Source organism: Microtus ochrogaster, chromosome 1, assembly GCF_000317375.1.
Source record: "Microtus ochrogaster isolate Prairie Vole_2 chromosome 1, MicOch1.0, whole genome shotgun sequence".
Taxonomy (NCBI): Eukaryota; Metazoa; Chordata; class Mammalia; order Rodentia; family Cricetidae; genus Microtus; species Microtus ochrogaster.
Window position 1 is genome coordinate 83417630 of NC_022009.1, and position 26463 is coordinate 83444092.

A 26463-nucleotide genomic window follows, 5' to 3' on the forward strand; every position below is an offset into this window, starting at 1 on the left:
TTCATCGCCTGATGAAGGTTAATATTCAGGAGGATGCCTATATGTTTTTCTTTGGGTTCTCCTTCTTATTTAGCTTCTCTAGGATCACGAATTATAGGCTCAATGTCCTTTATTTATGCAACTGACATCTTTTATCTAGTGAAAGCAATGTTCCTCTTGTAGATGCTCCCCCCCCCCATTTTTAAACTAATGTGCAGGCTACCAAAAAGGGCACATTGCAGAATGTCCATTTTATAATCTGTATTGTTTTCTGTATATATATCATTAATGGGTTTTCAATATTATTTTCATAGAAATATGCCAGTGACAGAGGTTGTGAATACTTGAACTGCCACTACTATTTAAATTCTTTATGAGCCTCCTTTTCTGCTTCTTATATACTCTCTTTGCCTTAGAGTTTCACAAACAAGATAGACTATGATGGATCCAAACAGAAGTGACACTACAGCTTGGCTACTTTGTGTAGCTCAAGTCTCTGACAAAGAGGCAAGCCAGAATCATGGTGTTAGACATAATAGTCCTGACTAATCAATAATACTCTGCTTCACAACTTCCTTGGAAGCCCAGAGTGCTGAAGTTTTAGGTGAAAACCACAGATATCACTGCATAAAATATGGAGGGGCTCGTTTTTTAAAGAGAGGTTTCTGTTTTTCTAATATTTGGAGCTGGCCAATGAAAGGCTGATAAATTAACTCTAATGTTTGTCATTTTTCTAATAAAGCACAGGGGAATCTACAGTTCTGATGTCTTTGACCTTTTCCCTGGAACATACCAAACCCTAGAAATGTTTCCGCAAACACCTGGAACCTGGTTACTCCACTGCCATGTGACTGACCATGTTCATGCTGGAATGGAAACTACCTACACTGTCTTACCAAATCAAGGTGAATATCCAGGTAGTACCTCTAGGTGTTATGAATGCAATTAAGATTCCTGATTTGTCTAAATACATCTTCCAATATGAAGTACTTGTGAACTGGCAGCCCTGGTGCCTTCTGTCTCTATCTCTAGTGTTGGGCCAGTGGGATATCACTTACTTGCTAGAATGGCATTGGCTGTCTAAGTGTACAAATGGACACTAACTTTGCACTGTCCTCACACCAAAAGCTAGTATAAAGGAACAATCATATTAGTATTTTAGTTTTTAAACAAGAAAGCAACCGTGACTTATAAATGAAGATTTAGAACTTAATTTCTTTAAGAGAAAACATTAACAATTGTTTTCTCCCACATAAAAGAGGCATAAACCAGCCCAGTGTAATTTCAGTTCTTTTTGTGTTGCCAGGACTGTTTCTAAAGGAACTAGGAAAAGCTAAAATTTAAATTCCTTATTCACATATATAAGTATATACATACACCTAGACACACACACACACTCACTTGCATATACAGAGCACAGAAAAATAAACAATCTTTTTGTGAATAAATACCAACAATAAAAGATAAAAAAAAGCAAAATTCTAGCAATATGGTTGAGAACTGTAGGAACAGAAATGGAAATGTAATTGGAGGAAGTTACATACAGAATATAAAATAATAGAAGCAGTACAAATGTGCTTGCATGTTTATATGTGTGTGCATGTTTGTTTGAGTGCCCATGCATGGGTATGTTTGTATGAGTGTGTGTGTGTGTGTGTGTGTTGTGGTACTCGGGCAGTAAAAGTTGTTACTGGTAATGAACAGCCACCTAAGACTCATAAAACCAAATAAACTGTTGGATTTAACCCCAATAACGAGACCAAGATAAAAAGTCAATGAGTCTGGGAAAAAGAATAAGAAAGTCTCTACATGGGTGGATCTCAACCCATGGGTCATGAACCCGTTAGGAGGGGTCGAAAGACCCTTTCACAGGGGTCATATAAGATCATTGGAAAACAGATATTTACATTAAGCTTCATAACAGTACAAGGTTACAAAGTAGCAATGAAAATAACTTTGATTGGGGTCACAACAACACAAGGAACTGTATTAAAGTGTTGCACCATTATGAAGGCTGAGAACCACTGCTCTAAATAAACAAGCTTGGAGGGCTAGTGAGATTGCTCAGCAGTTAGCAGCACTGGCTGCTCCTCCAGGAGATCAGAGCTCAGTTCCCAGCACCCACATGCTCTTAACCCTCTGTAACTCCAGTTCTGAAACTGTAACTCCAGTTCTAGGGACTCTAATGCCCTCTTCTTATCTCTGTGGGTACAACGCATGCAAATGGTATACCGATATACATGTCATGCAGGAAAAATAACCATACCAAAAAAAGAAAGGAAGAAAAGAAGGGAGGGAAGGAAGGAGGAAGGAAACCAAAAGAAGGGAGAAGACAGAAAGAAGAGAGAAGAAGAAACACTGAAATACTTGAAAACTTGTGTTTGTAAATGATGTAAATGTTTGGAACACTGGATGCTGCCACAGGCTGGTCCTGCAAATAGAAACACTGAAGATGGGACTGGAGAGATGGCTTCAGAGGTTAAGAGCTGTTTTTCCAGAAGTCCAGAGTTCAATTTCCAGCAAACACACATTCGTTCATAACCACTTATAGTGGGATATGATCCCCTCTTCTGGCACAAAGGTATACATGCAGATAGAGCACTCAGATACATTAAATAAATAAATTAAAACTAAAAGAAAGGGCCAAGCAGTAGTGGTGCACACCTTTAATTCCAGCACTTGGGAGGCAGTGGCAGTCAGATCTCAGTGAGTTCAAGGCCAGCTTGGTCTACAGAATGAGTTCCAAAACAGCGAGGACTGTTTCACAGAGACATTCTGTCTCAGGAAAACACACACACACACACACACACACACAAAACAAAACAAAACACAAAACCACTGGAGAGACTTCTGTGTCTAACAAACCTGAGGGTAGAGGGAGTGAGAGTTGCTGTATAAGGAGAACATGCATTTAAAACAGAAGGGGGAATTAGACAGCAAATAACCAATAGGAAAGAAGAACATGGGAAATAATCTTTAAAAAACTGACTTTCATAAAAAGAAAAGATATTATATAGGACTGAAAGAATAATGGAAAAAGTTCTGAATTAAACACAGAAAAATACAAATCCATGCTTATCAGTCTATATTATCTTTAAATAAGTTTGATAGAGCTTTGGGGAAAGCTACTCAATTCTACAGCTCAGGAAATTATTGCCTTTCATTACACTGACAAGAGCATATAGAAATAAATAAATCGTCTGACATCATGTATCAGGTGACAAGTCTCTTCAAGGAAAAATTAATTAATTAAAAATAGTGGCTATCTTTTACGTCAAGTCTATATTTCTTTTTCCTTTGTGAAGAAACACATAAAGACCTTCTCCGACACATGTAAAAAGCACTTTTGTTGAACTATGCCTACTCTGTCAGATAATCTTTAGGATACAGACTATAGTGGTAAAGCTGACTTAATTTTAAATTCCTCAAAGCTGCACTATTCTAGCTAAATAGGCAAATCTATTACAATACGATGATGAATATCTAAACACTTTCATTTGCTAAAGTAGAATTTTTTAAACTTTCTTTGGATATAATTTAAAACATAATAAAAAAAAAAAAGCTGCAAAAGAATTCCCACAGACCTTGAGTTTGAGCTCATCCTGGTCTACAAGAGTTAGTTCCAGGAAGGCTCCAAAGCTTCAGAAAAACCCTGACTTGGAAAAACAGAAACAAACAAACAAACAAGCAAACAAAATCAAACAAAAACCAAGAATTAATCAAAGAAAATACTATTTTAAAAATAGAACATATGTAAAGCACTTTTTACCATATAAAACACAGCATTTTAAGTAATCATCTTAAAATTTCTTTCTCCTATAGGGACTAAGTCTGGCTGAAAGAAATGAATTGGTGATAAATGAAAGAACAGAACAATGATTCATAACAATGTATGTGTCACTGCTGAATAAAACATGTATGCTGGATTGGCTGCAAACAGTTAACACAAAGTGAAGCCATGTAACTGTTCATTTGTGAGAGAACTGGTATGACTTAAAATGGACAGATCAACATATACCATGGCCTGTATAAGTTCATTGGGTAACAGAATTGCTTCACATAGTCCACTTATACCTGCATTGTTAGGGCTTTGTAAAAAAAAAAAAAAGCCCCAAATAAACAAAAAATATGCCAGAAGCTGTCCTTGCTACCTTCCCAGGATCACAACAAAGTTCACTGAATTGTCTCCAACTCTTGCCTTCTTATCAATCACACTAACAAACCATGCAGCAAAGGGGTGGGAATAAGAGTACAGAAAAATAAGAAAAATAAAGACAGCAAGCTGCATTTTATAGAAATCTGAAAAAATTGTCAAAAAAATGCTATCTGGAAATAGAGAAAGACAGAATCCAATAATATTAAACTAAAAAGATAAAATTCAGATAATAAATTAAGAAACTGCCAGTAAGAAGACCAAGTCAAGGTTCCAAGGAAATGAGAGAGCAGTTTTGCAGAGCCTTACTGGGCTTACAGTTCTAGCAAGGAGCAGACCATACCACAATCAGCCACTCAAAGGAGGCAATGGCTAAGAGCACCTCCCATACTGAGTGGCTCCAGTTCTAGAGGACCCAATGCCCTCTTCTGGCCTCTTTGGGTACCTGGATGCACACAGTGCACATACATAGACACAAAAAAATACACATAAAAATACATTTTCAAAACAAACCAAACAAATCAAACAGTGGTGGGGAACACTTTTAATGCCAGCACTCAGGAGGCAGAGGCAGGTGGATCTCTGTTAGTTTGAGGCCAACCCGGTCTACAGAACTAGTTCCAGGATAGCCAAGGCTTTTATACAGTGAAACTCTGTCTCAAAACAAACAAACAAACAAATGAACAAACATGTGAGTTATTATAAAGAAAAACAAGAACATCATGATAGTTTTTATTTTCTCATATACTGTGGCTGAAAGAATAAGAATGTATATATAAATATATTAGAAAGAAGACCTTGCTTAATTGAAAATATGTGAACTCAACCAGTAAAAGCCAGACAAGTACATTCATCTCATTCTGATAGAAGCACACCATGAGTTTTAAAAGTAGCTCAAAAGCCAAGTATGCAGTCTTTCACTGGAGTGAAACATTACATCATTCTCATACTTAGGGAAAAAACCAAAATAGTAGCCCAAGTAGGAAAACCGTAACAATGAGGATACTGTTTGAACAGCAAGAGAGGCAATTGCACATACTCATACTTGCGAGTATTTTCTTCCTGTTATTCTGGGGTGGACAGGATTGCCATGCTCCCAGCACTGAATCCATGGTGTTTCTCACAATAGAACCCTTTGTTCAGCTTTGAAAATACCTGCATGACACTTCATACCTGGAACAATTGGGAGGTTTGCTTAGACTGAGGTTACCACAAGAGTCATAGTGAGTTCCAGGCCCACATATGATAGAGAGTAAAAAAATAAAAAAATAAAACAAAACACATGTAAAGAGATCTTACATCTTGAAGATTTTTTACATTCTAGACAATTAATTGGGTCAGGTTATAGATTAAGTGAACAGCTACCATTCTATGATAAGGTAAGCAAGTACCATAAAGCAGCTGCAATACACATTAACACAAAACTCTTCAAGCTCATTTTATCTGGGACTGAGCACTTAAAGTAGAGTCATTATGCACTGCAAAGAATAACTTCAAGGCAGTGACTTCTTCCGGCTGCAAAACAGGAGGTAGGGCAGGAAAAATGCTGCAGCACCATCTTCTGGAAGAACATTCAAGAAATCCCTCAGATCCAGTCCCACAGCAATAACTGACAAGGCTTCTGTTTGTGGGAAAGAAGAATATATGAGTTACAACTAGAAGTCCATTTTCTACAAATTTGCTCTTCATTAATAATACAGAGTTTCTTCAAGTAACAAAATGCTAGAATCATAAATAAAACTCTTTAATCTACATATCGTGACTCCATACTTTCTAATTTCTCCCTTCTAAAGTCTTTCATTTTGTAGTTATCTCCTGGAATGAGTTACCAATTCACTGGGAGATTGCTACATTGTTTCAATCAATTTCTACCATTTTCTAATGAGAAATATAATCACATAGATGCTGCTTTTAAAGTTGAGACTGCTGCTAGTGTATAAATATTGTTTGCTAAGACATGAATAGCATTCAGGATAAAACATTTTCCTGAATAGGGTCCTCTCAATAATGAGCTTTTCATGTTATTAGTAAGCATATATCATTTGTCATGACCATATATCTTCTAAATAGTAACGTACTCAAGTAAACATTTTCAATATTAAGGAATTTAATTGCGTTGGGAATACTCAGCTGTAGAGCCCTTGTGTAGTGTATACAATTTCCTGGATTCACTCCTCGGCAACAATAAAAGAACATGTGTAGGTAGATGGTGTGTGTGGGGGGATGCCAAACATTTTTTAAAAAGATAATTATGAATTTTATGTTTCTATTACTTCTTAGTTGGTGATGCCCTATCATAGAAACAATAACTTCAGAGAGCTGAGTAGATAGGTCAGTTGGCGTAGTGCTTGCCACACAAGCTTGAGGACCTAAATTCAATCCCCAGAACCCATGTAAAAGAAAGCTAGACATTGCTGCATTCCTGTAGTCCCAGACTAGGGAAGGCAAAGACAGGTAGATCGCTGAAGCTCACTGGTCAGCCAGTTCAGCCTGACTGGTTAGCTGAGGAACAATGACCAAGACTGACCTCTGACATGTACATATAGATGCACACATTTCCTCATTCTACAAAAATGAATAAATAACAAGAATGAACAGTACTTCTGGGAAGATATTTCCTCCCTCCTCTTTACCCATACTCCAGCATCATCTCCTGTGTGTTCCTTATCCATTTGCAGGACTACTGTACAACCCCCTCTATCATCTGTCAATTTAAATCATCCTTCATACAATGGGATGGCCAGTCCTGTCACTGAGAAGTTAAAGAACTATGCAACAGGGACACATGGGAAGGACTTTTCGTTGTTCAATCAGATACACCTAGAACAGATGGGTACTCTTCAATGTACATGCTGCGTGACTTTAAATATGGGGCTTGGGGCTGGAAATATGACTCAATTGCTAAGAGCATTTGCCGTTCTTCCAGAGTACCTTAGTTTAGGTTGCCAGCACCCATGTCAGGTGTCACAACATCCTGTAACCCCAGTTCTAGATTTGTCACCTCAGGTCTCTGAGGCCACCTGTACTCATGTGCACACACTCACATGGAGACACACATACCCCTTCTTAGGTTACCTGCACTAATGTGCACACACCCATACACGTGTGCACACACCTACACACACACACCTTCTGAGGTCACCTGCTCTCATGTGCACACACACACACCCACATGTAGACACACATACACACACACACATACCTTTTGAGATCAAACCCATATACAGATAAAACTATATTATTTAGAATAATAAAAATAAATCTTACAAAAAGTTACTGAGTCTTCCAAGCGAGTATCTTCATCTACAGCATACCTGGGTACCATCTGCTAGTTTCCAGTGTTCTTTGAGAATGATAATAGGATACTTCTCTAATATATGAGATGATCCTAATAAACAGCAACCACTAACTAGCTTACAGAATTCATATGAAACACCTAAATTGCTATTAATTTCCTATCAGCCATGTTTACTTACCTAAACATAGAGACTATAAGTAGTAGCCTAGACATAAGAACTTTTACTTGGGGTAAGTACAGAGCAGTTACAAAGTTAGTAAAAATATCACCACTGTTCAATTCTCTTCTCTCACCAGTGAGGCCTTAATATAAATTATAACTCTAAGAATGAAGCCAACACCTTAAATCTGTACAGTATTTTAAAAACTTCTCCTAACCTCTCATTTGGTTTCCCTTCCTAAATTCCTTAATGTTTTTATTTATTTAATCCAAAGAGAATATACTAACAGTTATGGTGTGTGGTTCAGTTAGAGAAAATGAAGATAAGAAAATATTAAAATAGAGGCAGAGGGTGATTGAGATGTCTCAGCAGGTAAGAAGTATGTGACCTTGTAGTGGGAGGCCACTTGTTGGTTCCTGGGTGTTCAGCCCCAAAATAATCACACAGAAATTGTATGAATTAAATCACTGCTTGGCCCACTGGCTCTTGAGTTCAATCCTCAGAACTACAAAAAGGTAGAAAAAGAGAACCAAGTCCAAAGTTGTCTTCTGACCACCACATGTGCATCATAGCATATCAACATGTGTGCACATACATGAGCAATAAATAAACAAATAAAATATAAAAATGTAGGCTGTGAATGTGGCTCAGAGGGAAAAGTACTTGCCATGAGAACACAACAACCAAGAACCTCACATAAAAATCCAGGTGTGCTTGGTTGTCCATCTGTAATTTTATTGTGTGGGAATCAGGAGACAGGGAATTCCCAGAGCAAGCTAGTCAAAGTAGCAAACACAAAAGGCTTCAGATGCAAAGAGAGACCCTGTCTCAATTAGTAAGGTGGGGAGTAATCAAGGAAAATATTTGATGTCAACATGAAATCTTTGCAGATGCCTACATATGCATGTGTGTCCAAACACCTTCGCATATGTGCATACCACACATATACCTAAGCACACACAAAAATATTACTCGCCTTTATTCTACTATTCAGCTATGAGATCATCTAGGAATGATCCAGAAAGAAGTAAATCAACCTGGGCAGTGGTTATGTCTGCCTTTAATTCCAGCATTCGGGAGGCAAAGGTAGGCAGGCCTCTGTGAGTTCACGGCCTGCCTGATCTACAAGAGCTAGTTCCAGGACAGGTTTCAAAGCTACAGAGAAACCCTGTCTTGAAAAACCAAAAAAAAAAAAAAAAAAAAAAAAAAAGTAAATCTACATACTTAAAATACCCCAGTATATCTAAAATACGTTTACCAAACATTAAAAGTTAATTTCACTGTCAACATTTTGAATGACTTTTAAAACCTTATGTTTACAATATGTTACAATATTAGATCTTTTTAAAAATAAAAGGAGTGGGCTAGAGAAATGACTCAGTGGTTAAGAGCACTGGTTGATCTTGTAGGGGACCTGGGTTTCATTCCCAGTACCCACATGGCAGCTCACTGTTGTCTGTTACTACAATTCCATGGGAGTTGATGCACTTTTTTGGTCTCTGAGGGCAGCAGGCATATACATGATGCATATACATACACAAAGACCAAACACTCATACACCTAAAAATATGCAAACAAAAATTAATTAAAAAATAATAGTTCATTATTTCAAAATAATTAACAAATTTTTCCTTAAATAATCCACCTATTCACTGTCATTTCAATAGCTCTGCATTAGTGCACTGGTTCTCAACTAGGATAATTCCGTCCTCAGGTGACACCTGGCAGCATCTGGAGATACTTGTATTTGTCATAACTGGGGTGGTGGTGATACAGGTAGGAGACAAAGATGCTGACTAGCGTTCTTAATGGGATGGGGAGGAACCCTTCTCAACACAGATAATTTTCCAAAGCAAAATGAAAAGTTCAAAGAATAATATCACAGTCGAAAGATTTTTCCGAAATGTGTTGTGTAAGTCTGTCCACCATCTTCAACCTGATCTTTATGTAACTTTACTCAATATTGTCCTCTAGAGTCAGTTAAGAACTTCTCATTAACTAACAATATTTAAAAACTGGATTGTATATGGCAGACCTGGAACTCAGTTCCAATTCCAAAGAATCTACTCCTGAGTTCTTCTCAGTGGTCTATAGCTGCCAACAGGAAGACCTCAAAGAAATGAAACTCCATCAACAAAGAGCCACAGATCCTTCCCTATAGGGGGCTCAATGCTGATAAAAAGGCTGTACCACAAAAAACGAATAAAACTCTATGCCAGCTCTTGAGATACTGCAGTCTAAAAATAGTAAATCACACAGAATATTCGGTGTTTGTTTCAGCAGTTTATGAATTATAAAAACCCAACTATTCCAAAGCTACAGAAAACTGGAATTTACATGTTCAAGGTGTAAATCGTTGAAGAACAGTAAGTTTTTCAATACTTACAATTTGTTTGCTAAACTTAATTTCCTACATGAAGCAAATTGAAAAGCAAAACTTCTAAACTTCTGTAATATTTTAAATATTGGAATTTCCATGAAAATAATAAACTAAAAGTTTAGAAATGTTAACTTCATAGAACATCAGCTCTGTGGCTATAGATGATGAGTTAGAATCAAGTGTGAGGGGCAACATGAAAGCTGAAAACACTTCAGATGACTTCTGGGACGTTTGTACCCCACTTAATATCATGGAGACAAACAAGAACTTGTCCTACTTAAAACTGAGAGTAAAACTCATAACCATCAAATAAGAGAATTTTAATTTTACCTTTTAAAGACGATAGATAAAGTTGGTGCTTCTCTCCACCACACTTGACTTTCTGACAGAGATCAGGCAGCAGTTTTTTCCACCACAGAACCTATTTTTAGGGGGAATGAAGACATTTCAGTATGCTGCATCTAATCCGCAGATTTCTAATGAGAGAAAGAAGGCCATGCAAGAGAGCAAACAGGAAAATGTATCCTTTGGCCTCCTTTGGTCAAGGCATCACCTCTGTTGCAACAAGAGCTTTATCAGCAGCTAGGCTTCTGATGAAACTCAAACAAAAGGGAAAGCCTTTGACTTGAGGTACACATGCACACATTTATTTTCAAAGAAAAACATAGATATGTCCTTTTATCTTGGTTGGCAAAAAGAAATGAAAAAGTGCTAAAGCTAAAACTCTATTAATTGCTAAATCAAAAACCAAATACAGGGAAGGTGTATCCCCCAGCCACACACATGTTGCCCTGCCCTTTAAGTACTCACTGATTTCATCTGGAAATAAAGGCTCTTTAAAGATGAGATAGATCATCCCCATGCATTTTAATAGCACCTAAAAGTCCTGAAAGTTCTTTGGACATACAATCCAGTAAAACTATACTAACATTAACAGTCCTCATTTTGTAGATAAGTCAACACAATTACCCAATCTTATCATCATGGATCAAGACCAGGAACACCATCTGAAATGCATACCCAATGTTATCATCATGGATCAAGACCAGGAACACCATCTGAAATGCATACCCAATGTTATCATCATGGATCAAGACCAGGAACACCATCTGAAATGCATACCCAATGCTCTTCTCTCAGTTCCTGATTAGCATATGCAATGACTGCCTCCGGGCATCTCTCTAGCAACGTGTCTATGCATTGTTCATACTCCTGTAATCTTGTATGGCACAGAACATGAGCACTGAGGCCAGCAACAGTATCTTCTGAGAGCAGCTCCAGAAATGGAATAATGGAACTTACGTCAAATGAAGGGCCACAAATGAGAGACTATGAACAGAAAAGTGAAATATTATGGAATGAAGCATCCCAAATTAAAATACAACATACAGCATTTTTTTAAATGATAAAACCCCACTTTAACAAAAAAAGAAAGAAAATGCAATTTTAGAGAGCAGGAATTGGCCCTGAAATACTTGTATTGAAGTGCTAAATAATCTTAAATTTAGCTCTAGTTTTTTTTTTTAAATGTCTGTGTAGTACAAAGCAATCATCTTTAATTAGAACTCTATCCTACGGATATGCCCAACATGTGGTCAGGGATTTGTGCTCCATAATGCTTTGCATGGGTACTTGTAACACTGAAAGCCCGTGGGTGGCTGCGTGTCCAACAAGAAGGAAGGACATTAATAAACTATGGCACATACCTTATGGAACATCACAGAATTGCCAAAATTATATTTCCAAAGGTCAGTTAAGGAGGACAAAACTGAGTCAAAATGTCTTGAGGCAAAATTGTACACAAAGCATGACTAATGTTGTAAAATCCACACAGTGTACAAAACCTTTATAGGAAGATATTTGGCAGAGTACTGCAGTTTGAAGCAGAGATTAGCTTAACAAATGAGGAGGTGGGACAAAGCCCTGTTTTGTTTTATTTTCTTATAACATTTCCCTGTCTTTTCCAAAATTTCAATGAGAAGCATATAAAATGAGTAACTGTCACTGTAACACATATGAAACTCAATGATTAACTGCCTTTATTAGTTTGGTCTGCAGCATGTCTATGAGGTAATGTCTTCATAGAACTAGAGAAGGCTCTAGTTCACTATGGGCAAGATGGACAACACTGTTCCCTGGGCAACTGGTCCTGGACTGTATCAGAAAGCCAGCTAAACATGAGTATAGGACAAATTAGAGAGGAACATCCATCATGGTTTCTGTTGTGTTTCCTTGACTCTAAGTGAGTTCCCTGATCGAAGGCAATGTTGCATAGAATAAATAGCAGGACGTCCTGCCTTCAGGCTCCTGTTGAACTTCTTCCTTATCTTCCATCCACTGTGATCTGGAAGTATAAATCAAATAAACATTCTCCTGTCCTAAGTTGATTTTGGTGTTTTCATAGCAACAGGATCAAACTAGAACAGTAACCAAAAAGAAAATTGAATATATTTTTTAAAAGTGATTGTGGGATGGGTAGATGGCTGGGCAGGTAAGGAAAACAAATATGCCACTAAAGCCTGATGACCTGAGTTTATTCTCTGGGACCCAGATAATAGGAGAGAACTGAGTCCCCCAAGTTTTCCTCTAAGTTAGACATATACTGTGGCATGTATCTCACTGCTCCCCCGATATAAACAGTAATTCTTTTTAAAGTGACTATTTAGAACCTAGTAATTTGTATCAACACCATCTGCCACACAGAAAATGACAAGCACAAGCAGTACTTCAATATTCATAGATTTACTAGTTTTTTCCTTTCAAGCAACTTCACTAATTTTTACTCTTAAATTCTATAGTATTTTTTTATTCTACCATCAAAATAATTTATATTTTGTCTTTTCCTATTAAGAGATATAGTTATGGCTTAATTTCTTTCACTCTATCTTCTTTTGCTACAGCATCTTCTCAGAGTTACAGGACAATCTGGAACATCTACTATACATTCTTAATCAGCATGATTATTTTATTCCAGATGTCTACCAAGGAGTGGCCAGGAAAATAAGGTTGGTATCTTTTCTTACCAAGCTGAATAATATCCTGGCACTAAGATAGCAAAGATGAAATAAAGTAAGGCTCTTCCACTCACAGTATCTCCCAACATACAAGGAGGCACAAGTTGTTTCTCTCCTGACTCTTGATTAAATGGGATAATGGGTGTGGCAGGAAGAGGAAAAGCATGGGTACCAAACCAGAGGTGAAATGAAACTAGTCAGGGAAGCACAACATGGGTTACTTGTAAAGTTTTACTTCCTTTTAGCTATATTGCTAAGATTTTAAAAGTCAGTATAATAAGCAACACTAAGCTATACTTAATCAGGCATGCCCCAGCACCGAGAGATGAAGTCTCAGCCAGGTGTAGCATCGTACCCTATACATCCAGTTGTAGTGATATTTCACTTGTATTTTAATAAATAAAACTTGCCTGAGGATCTGAAAAGTAAAAGTGCCATACTGGCCACCCTTATAGACCAGGCAGCAGTAAACACACACCTTTAATCCCAGTAGACTGACTAGTTTGCCACAGAAACTAGGCAGTAGTGGTACACACCTTTAATCCCAGAACTAGAGAGGATTATAAAATGGGAGGAGACAACTCTCAGAAACAGTTTTATTCTGAGATTCTTGGAGGCAGGATCACCATTTCAGACTAAGGTCTAGATAAGAGTCAATGGTTGGCTATCTTGCTTTTCTGACCTTCAGGTTGAACCCAATTTCTCTTTCTGAGTTTCCATTAATTATGCTACATCCAGCACTGAGATATGAAATCTCAGCCAGGTATGTCATCAAACCCTATAAACCCAGCACTGAGAGATGAAGTTCACTGTGGACAAGATGGGCAACACTGTTCCCTGGGCAACTGGTCCTGGACTGTATCAGAAAGCCAGCTAAACATGAGCATAGGACAAATTAGAGAGGAACATCCATCATGGTTTCTGTTGTGTTTCCTTGACTCTAAGTGAGTACCCTGATCGAAGGAAATGTTGCATAGAATAACTAGCAGGAAGTTCTGCCTTCAGGCTCCTGTTGAACTTCTTCCTTATCTTCCATCCACTGTGATCTAGAAGTGTAAATCAAATAAACATTCTCCTGTCCTAAGTTGATTTTGGTGTTTTCATAGCAACAGGATCAAACTAGAACAGTAACCACAAAGAAAATTGAATATATTTTTTAAAAGTGATTGTGGGATGGGCAGATGGCTGGGCAGGTATGCAAATATGCCACCAAAGCCTGATGACCTGAGTTTATTCTCTGGGACCCAGATAATAGGAGCCAGGTGTGGTGGCATTATACTCTATAAACCTTTTACTGAGAGAGGCAGTATTGAGGAGCCCAGAATTTGGTGGCACTGTGACTCACACAGTGAATTTCAGGTTAACCTGCCCACAAAAGGAGACACTATCTCAAATAAATAAATACTCAACAAAACTCCTATCACTGGACTAAAAATGGCCCAAAAATTACTGTTACTCTGTAAAATACTGTTGAGATTGGTTTCTTAGACATCTTCAATTTTTTTTTTCAGTACTAGAAATCGACTTCACCTCCCTTCCTTAACACATATACTATTTATTACTTTCTCCTACCAAGATCTCTCTGCCTCAACTCTGATTTGGTAGATTTCTCTGATTCTCTATTTTTACAGGCAAGTACATGGGGAGGTGGTATAGAAGGGGTAGGAACCAGGACAACCTGGAAAGAGAGCAAGGTATTTACTAGTCAGTGTTCTCTCTAACCTATCAACAACTTTCAGATTTTATACTAATTATTACACAAATATGCCCTATAGTAACTGAGGACAACAGACAAACATACCAACCCACTGGGGGTGGGGAAATAGCCACAATTTGGAAATGCTGTCTGGTGATTCTAAACATCCAACCTCCTAAATGGGAGCCAAAGAAAGCCTTTGGGAGCTCTGATGGTCATTTTTTTTATTAATGGCTGAGATTACCTGATCTATGGATAATTGAGAAAGAAGCACAACTAGGGAAAAGTTTAATCAGTATATTTTTTATCTTTAAAAACAAAAATTCCAAGAAAAGGAAAATTGGGGACATTGTGAGAAGAGCAAATCTATGAAGCACAGGCACAGATGAGAGAAAAGAATCACATATCAATGGCATAGAATAGATTTTTAATAGAATTATAGAAAACTCCCCAAACTAAGGAAAGACACAACAATACAGATATAAGAAACACCCAGAACACCAAATAGGACCAGAGAAGAAATTCCCCATGGAACATCAAATGAAAACACCAAATGTACAAAACAAAGAAGATACGAGAAAAAAAAAAAAACCAGAAGAGTGCAATGCACTCCAAAAGATCACAGTTGCCATCCCTGACTTCTGGCAAAACCCAGGAAAACTCTCTGCCATAATTAAAAGAGAAAGAAAAACTTTTCATGCTATAAATAAGAGAAAAGAATTATTGTCCACCAAGCTATCCCCTAGAGAATACTAGAAGCAATACTTTGTCCTGAAGAGTATAAGTAAATTCAAGATGCCACATAAAGAAACAAATGAAGTCATAACTACAGAAACACCAAATAGGACAAATAACACAGAGGAAAAAAATAGAACAAAATGATAGCAATGAAGAAACTCTTTTCAATACTAAGTATTGGCTTTAATTTCTCAGTCAAAAGAGAAAGTTTAATTGAATGGAATAAGTAAAAGAAAAAAATCCATCTTTTGTTGCCTACAGGGATTTTAAATGATCACTGAATTATATCTTTGACTGTGATCATAAATGTGCTTTGAAGTTTTATCAGTAGAAATTTCACAGCATAGTACAATTACAATTTTAACGACATCACTGCCCTGTGTGTTCTGGGAGGACAAGGCCCAAAGCTACCTATTACATTTGTACAACTCATTCTCAGACAGTAGCTATAAAATGAACAAATGAGCAGCTAACATGGGAGTTTCAGTATCACACAGAACCTAAAAATAAGAGACAGTGAAAGAACCTTCTTTGGTGATAGATTGTTGTGGTTAACTAACAAATTAATGAGGCTGAACTTGTATCCTTCTCAGTGCCAAATTACAGGCATGGGCCACCATGCTCAACTCTGATGATTTAACAGAAGGATGTAGGCCACACAGCCTGAAGTCTGAGCCTAACGATCTAACCTCTTGACTTTCCTTCCCTAGCCCATCCCCAACTCACCAGCTGGCTCTAAAATTAATAATAATCACGTTGACACCAATTCCCAAAGTTTATATCAAGAATTTTATACTCAAAAGCGTAAAGGTATCAAGCAGAATGAAAATCCATAGAGGCCATTCATTGGGTATAAGGAAACACATCTGGATGTAAAGCCACAGAGAAGAGAGCTGTGCGGACAGCACAGGCTCACACGAGAGCTACTCGCATCAGGACTCGGGAGTCATGGAGGGCAAGGATGGTCAATGCGCCTGAATTTATCAAGAGTATCTGTGAATTTAGAGAATCCCTAATATGAAATATTGATTGTTATATATAGCCAGCTACAGTGACTAAACCAAACAAGAGAAAGGCAAAAGTTATATTTGGTCTTTGGACCAATAAGCAGCATTAAAAGATATACACAGCCAGACCTATCACAGCACATGCAGAAACAGTTACAGTCAGAATTCCTATACCATAAATTGTGTCCCACAATTCTTTAGAAAAATTCTCTTCTGGGGTGAGATAAACTGGCTATGTGAACATATTTTTCATAAGACAGATGGTAGTGGTAGCTTGGGTAAGAAGTTTAAATTTTGTTAGGCCACATTAAACAAAACTCAGGCTTACAAAGCATCCCTATATTTATACACTTTTATTTCTCACAGGTGTTTTCAGCCTAAAAACAAGGACAGTTGCAGAGTGTCGAATCTTACCCATTTACCTGCAGTGAGACCAGCCTCTCAGCTTGGACGCCACATGTGTCAGTGATTCTAGGCAGAAGCCTATAGATTTTTGCCCCCAAGAGCTATATTCTAAATTAACAAGCCATTTGATATCACATTATATTTAAATTGTATATTATAGTATATTGCATAGTTAAAAAATAAAAGAGACATTTTTTTACCTGTAATTTCAAAAGGTCTTCTGTGTAATTTTTATCGGCTAAGGAATCAGATGATGTTAAGACATGAACCCATGGATAGACTAAGCCATAATGACTGCAGGCATTTATCTGAAACATTACAGAAATGCATCACAAGTCAAAAATAACAGGAAAACAAACAATTTGTTCATCCACTCATTAAAATCCTATGCCACATCTCAGACTCAGTTGCACACTGTCCTGGGGAAAAAAGACTTTCAGAATGTCTTTCCCTGGAAAAGGTCGCAGTCTCATTGCTTCCACACCAAATAATTTGCAATAACTATTTCCTAACATTTTGAAATTTAAAAATATTCAACAGAAGTGCTTCCTAGAAACAAAGAATAACACTGTTCTTAAGACAATTATATTCACCAGGTGTTAGGGGTGCATGCCTTTAATCCCAGCACTGAGGAGGAGAGATAGGTGGATCTCTGTGAGTTTGAGCCCACAGAGTTTGAGGTCTACAGAGCTAATTCCAGGACAGCGAGGGCTGTTACACAGAGAAATCCTGTCTCAACAACAACAACAACAAAAAAACAACAACATGTATTTAAAAAGAATTAAAGGTAACGGTGGAAATGAGTTTTATTTATATCGTTTTGGGGATTACAAAGCATCCCTGTAAGGTCTTGATATGATCCCATTGAGTATCCTTTGTCTAAGACATGATACTGGTGACCTTTTCAGTCACTGCAGAGTAAGCACAGCAGTCACGACAACAGGGCTGAAAGAGGAAAACCGGGTAGGATGGGGAGCAAGGGCTGCTACAACTGCCCAAAACACACCTAAAGCTGAGTGTGCCCCTGACAGGAAACAGAAGCACAGTGCTGCTGCCCCTTGCCTCAGGCCTTCCAAAATTCTTCAGAGAGGCCCCCCTTTACTCAGTCCTCCACTAACAAGTACAGGTGAGGTAGTGCTCTGGGAAACACCCTTCACATGCTGTGGCACTGCACGGGGGAATAGAGGATTACAGGAGCATTCAGTATTTTAAGCGTGTGAAATTTGAGTAGGGTCCCTGTGTAGACCTGGCTGGCCTGGAAATCCCTTTGTAAATCAGGCTGTCTCGGACCTTATAGACATCTACCTTCCTCTGCCTCCTGAGTAATAGGGTTAAAGGTGTGTGCCGTGACACCTGGCTTCTAGGAGGTAGTCTTTAAATTTTATTTATTTATTGTGTGTGTGTGTGTGTGTGTGTGTGTGTGTGTGTGTGTGTTTGTGTGTGCTATGGGTGTACGCTTGTGGGTGCACTGAAACACATGTAGAGATTTGAAAACAACTTTCAGGAGTCAGGTCTCTCCTACTGTGAATCCCAAATATGGAGCTTAGGCCTTAGATGAAACTTGGCAGAAAGGGCCTTTACTTGATAAGTCATCTTAGCAGTCCAAGGTGATGCTCTTTAGAATGGGAAAGTATGTAAAATGTGGGTAACTTCAGGTACATTCTAAGCATTAAACACAAGGTAGAGGCTAGAAAGATAGCCTCAGTAGGCAATGTGTTTATGTCACAAGAATGAAGACCTGAATTTGAGTACTAGAACAGACAAAAATGTCAGGTATGACTGTACACATTTGTAATCTCAATGGTGAGGAAGCAGAAGGGAAGATTCCTGGGGCTCTCATGTTAACTAGTACAGCCTAATTCATAGTGTGTAGGTCAATTAGAGACTTTGTTGCAAAAGAAATGCACAGAGTTCCTGAGAATAATTCCTGAGAGTGACCTTTAGGCTCTGCACGCAGCATCTGATCTCTCTTTCTAGCTTCTCTCTCAAAAATAAAACAAAACTAAGAACACATTATTGCAGCATGCAGTGTATGCATTTAAGGCACTATTTCATTATCTTACCAAATCCTCTGCTGTTCTCAGTGGTATGGTATCAGGGCATTGCCTCCTAGATATCCTCCAGATGTACTGAGTTGTAAGCTTGAAGAAGAGGTCCTGAAGAACCATGTTGGGGAGACAAGCTACAAGCTGAGCCTCCCAGAAGTCTACCAAAAGCTGAGGAATTGTGTCTTCATCCTTTCCACACAGGACCTTGAAAACAGGGTACCTCACATAAATCCTGAGCCAGATGTGAAACAGAGCTATTGCTTCACCATGTGGTCGTGTAGTTTATAAATTTGGCTTGACTGCCATGGCAAGAGCAAAGATATAGATATATTCTAGGTTCTGTGCATGAACATTCTGCAGACACATTCTTTTAATCTGTATATTTACATTACAAACTGATTATACAGAAGTCTGTCCTCTGGAGATAGAGACAGAGACCCACACTGGAGCACTGGACTGCGCTCCCAAGGTCCAAATGAGGAGCAGAAGGAGAGAGAACATGAGCAAGGAAGTCAGGACTGCGAGGGGTACGCCCACCCACTGTGATGGTGGGGCTGATCTATTGGGAGCTCAACAAGTACTGGGACTGATGGAGCATGTGATCAAACCGGACTCTGTGAACGTGGCTGACAAGGAGGGCTGACTGAGAAGCCAAGGACAATGGCACTGGGTTTTGATTCTACTGCATATTCTGGCTTTGTAAGAACCTAGTCTGTTTGGATGCTCACCTTCCTAGACCTGGATGGAGGGGGGAGGACCTTGGACTTCCCACAGGGCAGGGAACCCTGACTGCTCTTTGGACTGGAGAGGGAGGGGGAGGGAAATGGGAGGAGGTGAAAATTTTTAATAATAATAATAATTATTATAATAATAAAAAGCACATAAAAAAGAAGTCTGTCCTTTCAAAGACGAATGAAAATTCACTTCAGTTCTATTCTTTACTCTCCTTTGGTTTCTATCAGGTCATTCAGAGAAATTATATTTTTAACTGGACAAACCTTAAAAAAAGAATCTGCTTCTTCAATTCCAATTTTACCATTTTTCTGTAAGCCCAGGACTGAAGCCAGAAGCAATCCAGGCTGAGTTTCCTTCAAGTGAATTGCAAGCTCAGTAGGAACAATCTGTCCTTTCCAGTGTTGAATCAACAGCCGAGGTTCCAGAATGAAGCCATACAGCAGCTTCACCTTCGGGTTCAGAAAGAAATGTTGAAATGAAGTGCACGTGACTCAGTTCACATGTATATCCCAATGCACACATCCGGGGAAAGTTATTAACACTTTATTTCCATTCTTATCCTCTTGTCCCAAAAAGGAGATTATTAGCTGTCTTATGTAAATAATTTATAGAGAACTAAACTTAGAGATATTCTATTTTGTAAAGAATTTTAGATTAGGAATATATATGATTCTCAAAATTATGTAAAGAAAACTCTGATTTTCAGAATTCTACTCATTTCCAAGCAGATGCCCTGGGGCTGACTTCTTCTCATAGCAAATTGTCTCCTGGTATAATGATTTCTTTCCCCTGTTTTAGAAGACATGTTTATACTGGAAACATTTGACCAAGCAGGCAACAATAACAAGGCCCAGGCTCTAAAGTCACCTTGATAGTTCAAGATGACCAACTGTGCAATCAGAAACAAATAATTTCAGCTCTGGGTCTCAGGGCTCTCGTGTTAAACAGTTGTGACAACACTGATATCAGCACTAAACGAGAATGAAATGAAATACTCCACGCAAGCAATTTAGACTAGGCCTAGGAAACGAGTGCAAAATTATCCTTCATCCCCATCTTTGGCCTCTGTCCTAAATGATCCCTCTTTCTAAGTAAATAAATAAATAAATAACCTTTCTTCCTTTGGTGCACCATTTAAATATCCACTAGTCCATGGTGTCACTTGTGGTTTTCCTGAGTGGAGAGCATTTTTGACCTATTAGACTCCTATCCTTTACAGTTAATATCCTTCTTTGTATACTAAAAAAACCCTCAACACCCTATCGTGCTTCCAGTGAATACACTGTCAGACCTTACACTTACTTTAATGGTCAGCTGTGGGTACTGTTCTTATACTCTTTTGTATCAAACATAATATTCTGAATATATGTGACACTAAGATGATGAAAGCCTCTGCTGATATTTATCAGTCATTTTTCTTTTGTTTCATTTACCAGTCTAAAAGCCCACTTAGAGTAGTCCCTATCTAATAATGTCTATTATCTATTATTAAGAAACCATGAGGTAGGCCTGGAGGTGATGGCTCATGCTTTTAATCCCAGCACTCAGGAGGCAGAGGCATGCAGCTCTCTGTGAGTTTCAGCCTAACCTTGTATACAGAGCATATTCCAGAACAGCCAGTGCATTTATACAGAAAAACCCTAACTCGAAAAGAAAACAAAAACGTAGTCATGAGGTACAAAGAAGGCAGAAGAAAGCCAAGTGCCTTGGGACCACCTCCAATCCTCTCAGACTGTAGCCAACACCTGGCCTGGTACTCTACCTCTGAATGGCTCTTCATTTCATTTGTGTACAGGTCAAGATCTCCCATTTTCAAGGCCACTGCTGCCTTGGTCAAGGTCACTAAGACTGGTGAAGATTCACGTGTATCCAGCTTCTTTAAATAATGCAAGGCAGTTGAAGGATCAATATTCTTCATAGAGGGACTACAGAGGACATGAGGCAGTTGCTTTGGCTCAGCCACATGAAATATCTGAGCCACTTTTGCTGCTACTTCCTTTGACAAGTATGAGCAAAGAATAAAAGGTTAGCCAATGGGAAGCAGTATAAAAAGAAAAAAAGGAATGTGTGTATATATATATATAAAGTCAATAGATAAAGAATAAGTTATGATTTAGAAACAGTGTTCATGAGACCATTTGGGAAACTAGAAATGAGAGGACATGATCTGTCTGCAGAGATGCAATAAGAAAAAAATCAAGGAAAAATATATACCAATTTGTGACCAACTTTTCTAACTTCAATCCCACTGTAGAAAATGTTATTATATTCAAAAGTCTACAATTTAAAAACTACAACTTAGTTAAAAAATATGCTCTAATGTAATTCAAAAGAAATTTTACTCCCCTTGAAATCTCTAAGTATATGGTATTATAATATCCAACTCTGTTTAAAACACAGAAAGGATTAAAAATAATCTATAATAATGTTTTGGACACTTAAAAAATAGGTCAAATAGTTAAAAAAAAAACAAAGGAAGGCAGCAACTTGATTCTATCTTTCACTTCGGAAATGGATGTCACTATGGTTGGGCAGGTCCCTCAATCACAACAGATAAAACCTCCATGCTAAACACTAAGGAAATAGGAGAAGGCGACCCCTAAACTTTTGTCCAAGTTATAATTCTAAAATCATTAAAGGAGAAAAGAACATATTGATTTTTTTTTGTTTTAGTGGGGAAAAAAGAAAAAAGTATTTGGAACTTAAGTTCTAAATACTATTTACTAAAAGAAATTATTAAATTAAAAAGTTAAAAACAGAAGCTATAACAGTATAGGAAACTATACTCACTGCATTTAATTCTTCACCCAGGTTTTCATAAAGTGAATGGTTAATATAGAATATTAATCCTCTCTCATATTTCTGTGATTCACTGTCTTCCGTCCAGTCCACACGGGCCAAAACTTCAGCCAGAGACAATCCAGACATCTTATAGTATGGCAAGGCGAGGTGGGATTGCTCGGTGTCAAGCCTAAAGAGAGAAAAAAGGCTTCAAATGTGCATTTGAAGTCAGCTACTTAACACAGTTAGTAAGAACACAGGTGATGCTTTCCAAAGAATGAGATGCACGGTGCTTTTCCGCTGCCACTGGCAACCATATTTGATTTTATAAAGTCACTCTAATTTGCAGTTTCTTTTTTCCTGAACACAACTAAGGTGGAAAAGCAATCATTCATCAAGTGAATTTTCATTTTAATTTTTGGTTTTTCAAGACAGGGTATCCCTGTATATCTCTGGCTCTCTTGTAATCTTGTAACTCACTCTGTAGACCAGGTGGACCTCAGTGTCAGAGATCTACCTGCCCCTGTCTCCTGAGTGCTGGGATTAAAGATGTACACCACAACCCCAACTGGCATGAATTGTAATATTTAATATGCCTCTAAAATAATGGCATTTATGGTTCAGCATAGCCTATTTCAGTCATTTATAATCATTTGCCCAAATTAAGTACACCTGTAAAACAATTGTTTACAAAAACTTTTCAATACATGGTTCTCAGAAATAAAAATCTCTATTGACCTTAGTAGTCCTTTGAGATATCAAGAGAGCACAGATTACTGATATTAAAATATCAGACTTAAGTAGGATCAAAACCCAGTGCCATTGTCCTTGGCTTCTCAGTCAGCACTCATTGTCCGCCATGTTCAGAGAGTCCGGTTTGATCACATGCTCCATCAGTCCCAGTTCAGCTGGCCTTGGTGAGCTCCCGTTAGATCAGCCCCAATGTCTCAATGGGTGGGCACACCCCTTGCGGTCCTGACTTCCTTGATCATGTTCTCCCTCCTTCTGCTCCTCGTTTGGACCTTGTACTGTCTTTGTAGGAGCCTAGTTTGTTTGGATGCTCACCTTCCTAGACCTGGATGGAGTGGGGAGGACCTTGGACTTCCCACAGGGCAGGGAACCCTGACTGTTATTTGGAAAGGGAGGGGGGGAGGAGAAGTGGGGGGAGGAAGAGGGAAATGGGAGGAGGTGGAAATTTTTAATAATAATAATAAAAGAAAAAATATCAGACTGCTTCAGTGACACGCCTCTGATGTGGGAGTGCTTCCTTTCTATCTGTTGCTTTCATTGGTTAATTAATAAAGAAAGCTGCTTGGTCTGATAGGGCAGAATTTAGATAGGCGGAGTAGACAGAAGAGAATGCTGGGAAGAAGGGAGGTGAGCCAGATGCGATGGAGCCAGTCACCAGGTCAGACATGCTGAATCTTTCCCAGTAAACCACCACCTCGTGGTACTACACAGATTATTGGAAATGGGTTAATCAAGATGTGAGAGTTAGCCAGTACGAGGCTAGAGATAATGGGCTAGGCAGTGTTTAAAAGAATACAATTTATGTGTTGTTATTTCGAGGCATAAGCTAGTCAGGCAGCCAGGAGCTGGGTGGGAATGCAGCCCGCTGCTCCTTCTACACATCTCCCTCAAGCTAACAGACAAGAAACAAGTACCAAAGCCATCTCAGGTCTTTTCCCTGGTCATGTGCCCCTCAAATCCTGAAAATAAATATAATATAAAATAAAGAAAATAAATAAAGTAAATAAATAAAGCCACCCTGCAAATTCAAAAGTTTGGTAATGGGTTTACTATTTATTTCTCTAACAAACTATGACACTTTCAAGACATTGATTGGGCAGATCATATTCACTTTGTATCTCTATACCACAGTACCTGACACTCAACATGCATTTAAGAAATGACTGTAAAATAAATGAAAAAAGTGAGCCAACTCCCAGAAATAAAAATCCTGGTAAGTACATATAAAATTCTATAACAAGGCTTAAAAGGCCTCACAGACCTGCTGTAACAGTCTCCAAGGTGCCCACAGCTTTCCTTAAAAGCTTCTAAGAGCTCTGCTTTCTCTGCAGGCTCCAGTCGACTGCTCTCCATCAGGGCAGCTCTCACTAGCAGATGAGCCTCACTAAGCAAGTGGATACAGCTCTGGGTTTTCACAGTCTTGTAGGTGTTACTGTAGTCTACCTGAAACAAGAAGAAAAATAGGTAGTGTTGCTGAAGAAAGATCACCAATTCCTCTCCCTGTCCCCACTCTTAAGAACTTCATTATATTTTGCTAATAAAATTAACATATAGGTATATAAACACAAAAAGTAACTAAATATGTGGTTGCATATTATCTTAGTTTGTTTTTTATTGCTGTGATAAAGCACCACCATCCAAGGCAACTTGGGGAGGAAAGGGTTTATTTATTTGGTTTACCCATCACGCAGTTCATCACTAATGAAGGCCAATGAAGAAACCTGGAGGCAGAAACTGAAATGTAGACCAGCAAGAACACTGCTTAGGCTTGGTCAGCCTGTTTTCTTGTCCTTCTCCTCCTCTTATTTTTTAGACTTACTTGTTTAATTTTATGTGTATGAACGTTTGAATGTTTTGTATGCATATATGTCTGTGTACTCCATGAATGCCTGGAGGTCAGAAGAGATGCCATATCAGATCCCCTGGAGCTGGAGTTTTGGATAGTTCGAAGACATCATGCGGATGCTGAGAAATGAACTTGCATTCCCTAATATAGCAACAAGTGCTTTTAACCACTGATGCATCACTGCAGCCCTCAGTACCCTCTGTCTGCTTTCTTATACTATCAAGGGCCACCTGCTCAAGGATGGCACTGCCCCAGGGAACATGGCCCTCCCATAAAATCACAATCAAGAAAATACCCTACAAATTTGCCTACAGGCCCATCTGATGGAGGAATTTTCTCTAATGTGACTCCTCTTTCCAGATAACTCTAGTTTGTGTCAAGTTGGCAAAAATACTAATCTGGCCCTTTAATAGGACCTTAGCAAATCAATAGGCCAGTTTAATACAAATATGATGACAAACATTATTTTGTTAGTTAAAGCACGAAGAAATTCCAAATGATATAATAATATTGATAGTGTAGTTATCAATAATTTGTTCCTAATTTGATAAGGTTTTGAACATATTTGAAATAATTAACTTTTTCTTGAAAGGTCCATGACTTAACTTTTTCAAACTAAGGACAAAGTTCCCCTGTTGAGTTTCACCTTGTAACTAACAATGACATCTATTTCCATATTCACAATGGGCATACAAAAACCATCACTGGCTAACCTTCTTTATCGACATCATCAGACTTTAGGAGTCACTTTTAGATGAGATCCAACACTTTCCACGACAACGCTGATAAGTATCAGAAACAAGTCAGTCAATCCTTAACTATATTACCAAAACTGATATCACCAGTGAGGCAACAATGGTCATTACCTGCTTCCATAATTTCATATACTAGGAAAATACATTGAAAACTTACCCATCCCCTGTGACCTCAGCAGCTTCCTGAAACACAGACAGAAACTGCACAGAGCAGATCAAAAGGCAAGCCGCTCCACCACTCACTGAGAGGATCCCGTAAACCCACTTTGCCCCAAAGCCACCAATCCCCGCAACCTCAGTGGCTCCCTGAGACACAGACAGTGACTGCATAAAGCAGACCAAGAGGAGAGTGACCAGTCTCCCAGCTGGACAGCCCAGACTCCTGGGCAAAAGCCGGAGCCCCTCCCACGCCTATCTCAGCTCCACTAGCCAGTCAGCAGGAAAGCTTTCTGCAGGCAGGCTGCTCTACCATCCCACCATCAGACCCTGTAATCTACAAGCCCTACTCTGCCTCCAAACCCACCCATCCCCCAGGACCTCAGCAGCTCCCTGAGACACAGACAGCTACTGCACCAATGGCTCCAAGAGAGGATCTCTGAGAAACAGACACCGACTGCAACTATAGGATCAAAAGGAAAAGTTACTGCCTGCACCAACTGAGGAAAAGACGGGTAAAGAAGATGTGGTACATATACACTTTAGAGTTCTACTCAGCGGT

At 38.6% G+C, this 26463-nt stretch overlaps 2 protein-coding genes across 6 annotated transcripts in view; one reads left to right on the plus strand and one right to left on the minus strand.

The window, feature by feature from the left end:
- The window catches only part of Cp (ceruloplasmin), a 60129-nt gene extending 43100 nt beyond the window's left edge, over positions 1–17029 (plus strand). Inside the window, exons 18-20 of one of the 4 annotated variants that reach the window (XM_013347839.2) lie at positions 722–884; positions 12871–12975; positions 16792–17029. In XM_013347839.2, coding sequence (XP_013203293.1) covers positions 722–884; positions 12871–12974 — 267 coding nt within the window. In that variant the 3' untranslated portion in view covers position 12975; positions 16792–17029. Of the gene's footprint in view, positions 1–721; positions 897–3801; positions 4110–12870; positions 12976–16791 lie in introns of those variants that run through there. The other 3 variants (XM_013347838.2, XM_013347841.2, XM_005343885.3) reach the window with 3 other exon arrangements.
- The window catches only part of Hps3 (HPS3, biogenesis of lysosomal organelles complex 2 subunit 1), a 61779-nt gene continuing 40890 nt past the window's right edge, over positions 5575–26463 (minus strand). Inside the window, exons 9-17 of one of the 2 annotated variants that reach the window (XM_013347842.2) lie at positions 24406–24587; positions 22404–22584; positions 21376–21609; positions 19877–20062; positions 18894–19082; positions 17031–17138; positions 11093–11299; positions 10301–10391; positions 5575–5753 (exon numbers count right to left, since the gene is read on the minus strand). In XM_013347842.2, the coding sequence (XP_013203296.1) occupies positions 5626–5753; positions 10301–10391; positions 11093–11299; positions 17031–17138; positions 18894–19082; positions 19877–20062; positions 21376–21609; positions 22404–22584; positions 24406–24587 (1506 nt within the window). In that variant the 3' untranslated portion in view covers positions 5575–5625. The remainder of the gene's footprint in view (positions 5754–10300; positions 10392–11092; positions 11300–17030; positions 17139–18893; positions 19083–19876; positions 20063–21375; positions 21610–22403; positions 22585–24405; positions 24588–26463) is intronic. The other variant, XM_013347844.2, reaches the window with a different exon arrangement.